Source organism: Hyperoodon ampullatus (assembly GCF_949752795.1).
Source record: "Hyperoodon ampullatus genome assembly, chromosome: 2".
Taxonomy (NCBI): domain Eukaryota; kingdom Metazoa; phylum Chordata; class Mammalia; order Artiodactyla; family Ziphiidae; genus Hyperoodon; species Hyperoodon ampullatus.
The window spans coordinates 31,315,936-31,324,521 of NC_136915.1; the positions used below are offsets into that span (position 1 = coordinate 31,315,936).

General features: G+C 61.4%; 1 protein-coding gene across 1 annotated transcript; it reads left to right on the plus strand.

Annotated features, from left to right (window-relative positions):
* Positions 1-723: 723 nt before the first annotated feature.
* On the plus strand, positions 724-8,586 carry ZC3H12A (zinc finger CCCH-type containing 12A; the record flags this gene model as incomplete). The annotated part of the gene is made up of 5 exons (XM_079724116.1): positions 724-1,118; positions 5,507-5,646; positions 6,640-6,874; positions 7,373-7,479; positions 7,678-8,586. The coding sequence occupies 5 exons, from the start codon at positions 724-726 to the stop codon at positions 8,532-8,534; spliced, it is 1,734 nt and encodes a 577-aa protein (XP_079580242.1). The 3' UTR covers positions 8,535-8,586.

The following is an 8,586-nucleotide window of genomic DNA, read 5'->3' on the forward strand; positions in this document are numbered from 1 at the left end:
GCTGGACCGGGACACCCTCAGCGTCACCGAGCCCGGAGGCCAACCAGAGTTTCCCAGCAACTTTTCCCTCTGGTGGGTCGCCCCGGAAACTTCCCCTCCCCCGGTCCGGGAGTCCGGCCACGGGCCCCGCGCCTCCTGGCCTGGGCTCCGAGCACTGGGCAGGCGGGCGGGCGGAGGCGATGGCTTCAAGGGGGAAGCCCCCCCGCCCCGCCCCCCAACGCAGTTCCAACCCAGTGGGTTTCCATCTGAGAGCCCCGCCCCGCAGCTGTCGGGACGCGGCGAGGTCCTCGGAGGCCTCCCAAGACTTCTGGGTCCCCTGGGTTGGCGGGGGGCTGGGGTTGGGGTGGGAGGAGGGGTCAGACTGCCTAAGTTCAAATCCTTGCGCCATCAGCTAACAGCTGGATGACCTAGAGCAAGTTCGTAACGTCTGTGGCTCAGTTTCCTCCTTTGTATTATGGGAATGATGCTCCCCAGCTGGGAGGGCTTTGGAGAGGATAACAGAGGTAACACGGAAGATGGCTTTGCATTTTGCATACTGCCACCAGTCCGTGTGGTCTCATCCTGTTGGATGGGGCGGGGTCAGGAGAGGGGTGAGAGAGAGAGAGCCATTCCCCATCCCTAACCCTCATGGTTGTCATACAGGAGCTGTGACAAGTGCCTTCCACCAGTCGGAGCTGTGAGTGGCCGGTGGAGAGAGAGGCCCACCCAGGAAGCCACCCCACCATGAGTCTGTGGGAGCTTGAAGACGGCCACAGCTGCCGAGGGACCCCCAGGCCAGCCCAGGAGTCCACGGCTGAGGAGGCAAGGACTGCAGAGCTGCAGATGAAGGTTGACTTCTTCCGGAAGCTGGGCTACTCATCTGCTGAGATCCACAGTGTCCTGCAGAAGCTGGGGGTCCAGGCAGACACCAACACTGTGCTGGGCGAGCTGGTGAAACATGGGTCAGCGGCCGAGCGGGAGCGCCAGGCATCGCCGGACCCCTGCCCTCAGCTGCCTCTGGTCCCCCGGGGTGGGGGCAACCCCAAGGCCCCCATCCTGGAGCCCTCTCCCCCCGAGGAGGACAAGGAGGGCAGTGACCTGAGGCCCGTGGTCATCGATGGGAGCAACGTGGCTATGAGGTACATGTCACTTCTGTGGCCAAGAGTGTGTCCGGGAATGGTGGCCGTGTGTCTCTGCACCTCTGGTAGAGAGGATTTCAGAAAGGAGTTTGACCTCTTCTTCAGACTGGTCTAGAGGAAGGAGAAGCCCTTTATGGAGGCCCTACTGTGTGCCAGGAGGCTCCCTTAATCCTCTTGGCTTCTTGGAAGTGGGTTTTAGGGATGTTTGAGGGAGCTCAAAGTGTTGCTCAGGGTCACACGACTGGTAAGTGCCAGAGCAAAGATTCGAACTCGGGTCCTTCTGTCTCCAGAGCTACCTTATGCTCTTCAAGAGGGATCAGACTGTGGGCTCCAGCTTACTACATAGGAGCTTTCTTTCCTCCTCCATGAGATGGGGATAACCCACCCCTCAGGTGGTGGTTGTGAGGAGTGAATGCACAGAACCTGGAGAGAAGTAAGGGCTCATTAATCAGTAGTAGTTGTTATTGTTACTATTATTCAGAGTCTGGGCCTGCTGAGGCCTTGTCCCAGACCTGGACTCCCATGGAAGCGGGCCCAGCTACTGAGGCCTTTGTAGCTGTGACCAAGAGTAACCTTGAGGATCTGGCTCTACATCAGGGGTGTGGGTGGGTAGCTTGATGCTTTGGCTCCAGGGGAAAAGTGACTTGGGTCACTTCTGCTGGAGCCACCTGTGCTGGACTGAGCTCTGAGGGCTCCCCAGGGGGCAGAGCCAGGACTCAGCCCCGTAACCATCCCACCTCTCCCCTACGCAGGCTCGGGGTGGGGGTGGGAGCGGGGAAGGGAGGGGAGGGGCGGCGGGAGGGCTGCCGCGGACCGCAGGGAGCCCAGACTCCCCTTCCATCCAGGCCCTGCCCTCTGGCCCTGCTTTCTCCCAGTCCTTTCAAGGCAGGCTTGTGAGTCAGGGTTGGGTGGATGGTTCACAAGGAAAGGTTCCTGTGGGTGTGGATGGGGAGATCCCAGACACAGGTGTGAAGTGGGAAGGGCTCCTTCCCTGGCTTCCCTGAGGTCTCTCAGGTGGGCTGCCTAACGCCTCTATGCCTTTGCCCCCTCGGCCCCTCCCACACCTGGCCCACCTGGCCCAGCTCAGCTGTCTGGCTGGTCCTGGCCCAGCTCAGCAGGTGTGCAGGTGGCCCTCTTCCAGCCAACTTTTGGGTCAGTCAGTCTTCCCATCTCTGAAATGGACTGAGCCTAGGTGGAAATTGAGGAAAGCTGGCATCCACAGGCCAGCGGCCGCTGGTTCCAATATGTGCTTTGAGAGTTAGGGGATCCCTCTCAGGCTCCAGCAGTGTTTGGCTGGGATCAGCCAGTGACTCCCTCCTCTAGGGGCGTGGGCCAGAGCGCTGAGCCCCAGGGGCAGCCATGTGCTGTGTGTGTTTGTGTCCCGGCAGAAGGAGGAGGGGCCTGGGCGGGAGGAGGGGCAGGTGGTGCAGTGGGTGGCCAGAGGCTGAGCCGCAGGGGCTTTCTGAGCTGGGGCGGTAGCAGGAGGGGAATTCCAGCCTCAAACTTCCTGTCTCAGCCGCCGCAGGGTTCCTGCCCTCCTGCCCCCTCCCGCCCAGGGCTGGCGGGCCAGCCCCTGCCATATGCAAATCGTGGGGAAATTCACCTCTGTTTCCTTCTAAGGGAATTTTTCTCCACGAGCTGGGCCCAGCCCAGGCAGATCTTTTCACCTGGGTAGCCTGCCTTTTGGCCCTGCCCTCTGCCCTAGGGCGGGGAGCCGCTGAGCTGGAGTCTCCTACAGAATCACACATCTTACCAGTGTCTCGTCAGACAGGCTGAGGGGCCCTGACCTTCTGGGCGGACAGGACTGTGGTGTGGGATGGGAGGATGTCTGGTTTTCCTGTGCCAGCACAGCTTCCTCCACAGCAGCGAAGGGGGGACTAAAGTTAGCTGTAGAGAGGCACTCCTGGCTTGGGAGGGCAGGATCTGGGCTTGACTCGAGGGACTGGAGCATGTGTTCTACTTCTCCCAAGACTAAGGTTCTGACTACCTGCTTAAGGGATATTCTGGGGGCTAGGGCGGCTGAGAGCAGACTTGTCCCCAGCCAGGGTTTCTGATGCCCAGAAGCAGTACACTGTCCTGGAAGCCCCGGTGTCCCTTGAAGTCCCAGGGCTTGCAGGTGCTGGCCTGGGATGGGGCATATGCAGGTACACACGTGTGTGTATATAGAAGGAGGCAGGTAAATGCATGTGCAGACTGCGTACCTGAGGCAGGGATCCGAGGCAGAGATGATCCCATCCCCACATTTCTGGGGAGACAGAAGGCCTAGGGCAGGGGGAAGCACCGGGCATTGCGGAGACAAGACATGGGCCCTGACCCATCCCGCCAGGTCAGGGAAGGCTTCTCAGAGGCAGTGACACCTCACCTGGGTCCTGACAGAGGAGAGGAGTTTGCCAGATGCATGGTTTTCCCTGTTCCCAGCCTGCCCCACCCTCTGAACAGTTTGTTCAAACTCAAGTTTGGGAGGTTTTTTTTCTTTCCTAAATAAACCTCAGCTCTTCTGTTAGGGGCAGGAAGGCAATCCAGTACCCCCGGATGTGGGTTCAAGTTCTGCCTCTTACCAGTAGCCAGGGAACCATCAATGAGTCTCAGAGCCTTGTAAGGATGAAGCAAAGAGGTGTACGATGTACCTGGCCTCTAGCAGGTGCTTGGTACCCACCCATCCCCACTCCGGGCCTGCTGTCAGGGTTGGCACTTGTCTTTGTACTGTCTTAGCATCAGCACCCGTGGTGGCTATGAGCACAGCCTCTGGGTCTGCATTTCGGTCGGACCACTGCTACTGTGTGATGCCAGCAACTGGTTGCCCTCTGTGGACCAGTTTCCACACTTGAATAAAAGGGCAAGTGGGACTTCCCTGGTGGTCCAGTGGTTAAGACTGCGCACTGCCAATGCAGGGGGCTCGGGTTCAGTCCCTGGTCGGTCAGCTAAGATCCCACGTGACACGCAGCACAGCAAAAAAAAAAAAAAAATGGGGTGGGCCAGGGCCCTTTATTGATAGTACCCTCCTCAGAGACTTGCTGGTGATTCAGTATTGAGCATGGAGATCAGGACCTGCCTCACATCTCTCAGTAAATGTTAACTTTTATTGTAAGCAGGCCGGCGGATGGCAGGGAGGCCCCACCTGGTGGGGGTGAGCCCTGCCTTCGGGCTGGACTTTGCCTCACCTACAGTTTACGGAGACCTTCAGCCCTGGGAGCCCCCCACCTCACTCACTCCCAGACAGCCTCCGTGCCCGCCAGCTACCCTACCTCCCTTTCTACTTCTCTCGGGGCTCCAGCTATTACCGCCCCCAAGCCAGCCACAGGATGTGGTTGGCCATGGAGTTGCCTCTTTTGCATAACGCTTATTCTGTTTTATGTGCCAAATATGAGAGTCTGAGTTGTTCGCTAAGGGGCAGGGGTTGTCGGGGTGAGAGCCCCAGCTGACCCCTTCCAGCCCCCTAGCCTGGTCCTGGAGCCCTGCCATGACACCCAGTATTACCTGGGAGCCCCCTTCCATTCCCAGGAAGCCAGCTGGAACCTCCACTTTGTTGGACTGTCTTTGGCCTCAAGAAAACAGGAACGTTGTCCCACTGACACGGGCCCTTCTTAAGGAGGCTGCAGACCACCCGGCCCATTTTTCGACAGAGAAGCTGAGCCAGAGCAAGCTCAGGGCTTGCTTCTGGACCCAGCCACATTTGGATGGGGTGAGGTCTGGTCCACGGCCCTGGGATATCCCATTTCCCAGCTCTCCTGCTGGCAGAGTCCCCAGAGTCTTCCACACCATCTTTTTGCCTCGGGTCATGCCTTCTCCAAAAGGGCAAGAAGAGAACAGGGAGTCCAGGCGTTCTGGGGAATTGGCAGTCAGAGGAAAAGCAGTTCCTTTCACTTTCAGAACGAAAGGCCTCACAGCTGCCTCCTGCCCTGTGTCCCTCACCCTCCTCAGTCCCAGCCCCTGCGGTTTGAGCAGGACTGAACTGTAATCCAACTCCAATCCGGAGCAATCTGGTTTCTCCTTCCCAGCACCCACCCTCAGCCCTGCCGAGCCAGCGAGGGAGGGGTGGTGACTCAGTCAGCCTGTGTACATCTGTGTCCCCATGGTCCCCGTGCCTTTCCCCCACCCCCAGGTGTGTTGTAAGCAGCCTGACCCTTCCCCATGTGGGGAGCGGGTGCTGCCAGATTCCTGGGCGTTTCCTCACTGTCAGGAGACGGAACCTCAGGGAAAGCCCCGGGTCTGGCCATCCCGGGCGGTGTGGGAACCAGCAGGGAATACAGGCCCTGGGCCCCTGGCCAGAAGGCAGGGCGCTGAGCCCAGCGGCTCCACCGGCCAGGGCAGGGGCTGGAGTGCAACCCACCTCCCTCCTGTGCGGGCCTGGGAGCAGCGGGCCGACCCCGTCCTCCTTTCCTCCCCAGCCACGGGAACAAGGAGGTCTTCTCATGCCGGGGTATCCTCCTGGCAGTGAACTGGTTTCTGGAGCGGGGCCACACAGACATCACAGTGTTTGTACCATCTTGGAGGAAGGAGCAGCCTCGGCCCGATGTGCCCATCACAGGTGAGTGGCACCTCTGAAGGGGCCTGGTCTCCCTGCCCCAGGAGCCCCCATTCTCCTCAGTAGAGACCCTTTGGGTGTGAGCAACGAGACCCTTTGGGTGTGAGCAACAGCTTCTAGGCCCCAAGCAGGGACCAGCATTCTTTTCCTGGCTTTTGCTGTCCTCAGCATTCCTGCTCTGAACAGCGGTCCTTGGAGATCACCTTGGGCAACCTCTGCCTCCGGGTCCTGGGCACCTCCCTCGCCTGATGGTGGCGTGCCCTTGCCATGTCCCCAACGGCACAGGGGCAGCATGGTGTGGCGGCTGAGCTCCTGGGCTCTAGAATCCTGGCTCAGTCCCTTCTGGCTCTGAGCCACTTGCCCCTCATCTGAGACGCGGGATGGGGTGAGGATTTGATAAACTCGCAGGGTTGGTCGTGAGAATCACACGGGTTAATACACGTAAGTGCTCAGAAGAGCGCCTGGCACATACACAGCAAGTGCCAGCTGCTACCATCGCTCTTACATGAGCCCCCCACCTTGGGGAGGAGAACCTGAGTTTATTTCCCTGGAAGTCTTGAGATCTGGGGGCAGGCTGGCTGGGGCTGCCCACTCCAAGAAAAGCAGCCCCTTCTGGGTGGGTCCTTCTGTTCTGGTTGAGACAGTCCTCTGACCCCAGCTCAAGCCGCGGCTCATTCCTAGATCCCTCGAGAACAGGCTGGGCGCGACCAGGCCTGGTGTCCAGGAGGGGGAAGGAGGCAGCCCAGCTCTACTGAGGAGCCTTCCCTGAGCAGGACCTGCCAGGCTGTTCTCCAGGGTCCTTGGTCTTTGGGCAGCAAACTAGGCGCCAGGCCCAGCAAGGGGCTGGGCCTCAGCAGTGGCCTCTGCAGAGCCTCTTCCTGTTCCTGCGACCCTGGAGTTGAGAGCCCTGTGTCCGGCAACCGGGGGTTCGGGGAGCCCTGCGAGCTGGCTCTGGGTCCAGGCTGGGCCCTGACCTGCGCCCCTGCTGCCTCCCAGACCAGCATATCCTGCGGGACCTGGAGAAGAAGAAGATCCTGGTGTTCACGCCGTCGAGGCGCGTGGGCGGCAAGCGCGTGGTCTGCTATGACGACCGCTTCATCGTGAAGCTGGCCTTCGAGTCCGACGGCATCGTGGTCTCTAATGACACTTACCGGGACCTCCAGGGTGAGCGGCAGGAGTGGAAGCGCTTCATCGAGGAGCGGCTGCTCATGTACTCCTTCGTCAACGACAAGTACGTTCCCGCCAGCGCCGGTAGCTGCCTGGGGGAGGGGTGCAGCTGGGGCAGCTCTGCTGCGGGGCCGTGGCCTCGGGCCCAGGCAGCAGGCCCCACGTAGGAAGGGTCAGGCTGGGACCAGACTGGGGCTGTCTGATCTGGGGAATGGAGAAGGAGCATGTGGCACAGGATGTGGTCGGTGCTTCCAAGAGGGCATCTGCGCTCGCCAGCGCCGAAGCTCTGACCAGAGGCCGGTGGATGCAGCCTTCGATTCAGATGTTCGGCCTCAGCGAGCTCCCAGCAGGAGAGTCGCCCTAAAGGTGCCCATGGCTGCGGCCTTCTGGCCTGGGACCTCCTCCACTCCCTTGGGACAGTACCCCCTAGAGCCCAGGGATGTCCTGCTGGGCAGACAGCAGTTTTAGGAGCTGCCCTCCTGTCCGTGCTAGCGAGGCTTCCTGTCCTGCCCCCTCGTCGGCACTGGGAAGTCCCCCTTCATGTCTCGCGCCTCCTCCGCAGGTTCATGCCCCCTGATGACCCCTTGGGCCGTCACGGGCCGAGCCTGGACAACTTCCTGCGTAAGAAGCCACTCATGGCCGAGCACAGGAAGCAGCCGTGTCCCTATGGTAAGAGCCCCAGCCCCACCCTCCAGGGCCCTCCTCACACCATCCCCTTCCTCTCTTGCCTGAGTCGGCCTGCGCCCCACCCCACGTTCTTTCTCTCGGGGACCCCCAACCCCATGTTTCCTGTGCTACCCACTTCCGTCTCCCACCCCCTGGTTCTAGAGCTCCCCCGGCTGAGAGACCTCCTTAATTCTCTCTCAGGGAGGAAATGCACCTATGGGATCAAGTGCCGATTCTTCCACCCCGAGCGGCCAAGCCGGCCCCAGCGCTCCGTGGCTGACGAGCTCCGTGCCAACGCCCTCCTCTCGCCCCCCAGGCCGCCGAGCAAGGAGAAAAGTGGCCGGCGGCCTTCACCTTCCTCTCAGCCCGGCTCTCTGCCAACAGAGCATGAGCAGTGCAGCCCGGATGGGAAGAAGCTGGGGGCCCAGGCATCCCCGGGAACCCACCGGGAAGGCCTGACACAGACCTTCACCCCGGCAGGCAGGGGCAGTGGCAGCAGCTTTGGGCCCTCCGACTGGTTCCCGCAGACCCTGGACTCTCTCCCGTATAACTCCCAGGATTGCCTGGACTCAGGCATTGGCTCCCTGGAGAGCCAGATGTCGGAACTCTGGGGGATCCGAGGAGGCGGCCCTGCTGAGCCGGGCCCACCTCGGGGCCCTTATGCCGGCTACCGCCCCTATGGGGCTGAGCTCCCCGCCACTCCGGCCTTCTCTGCCTTTGGCCGGGCCATGGGTGCTGGCCACTTCAGCGTCCCTGCTGACTACGCACCCCCGCCAGCTGCCTTTCCCCCTCGAGAGTACTGGTCTGAGCCATACCAGCTGCCCCCACCCACCCGAGTCCTGCAGGAGCCCCGGGTGCCGGGCCCAGGGGCTGACAGGGGCCCCTGGGGCGGGGCAGGCAGCCTAGCCAAGGAGCGAGCCAGCGTGTACACCAAGCTGTGTGGCGTCTTCCCCCCGCACCTGGTGGAGGCCGTGATGGGGCGCTTCCCGCAGCTCCTGGACCCCCAGCAGCTAGCCGCCGAGATCCTCTCCTACAAGTCCCAGCACCTCAGTGAGTAAGCCGGCCAGCTGCCCGGGCAGCACCTTCGGCCTCCGAGGGCTGCCAGGCTGG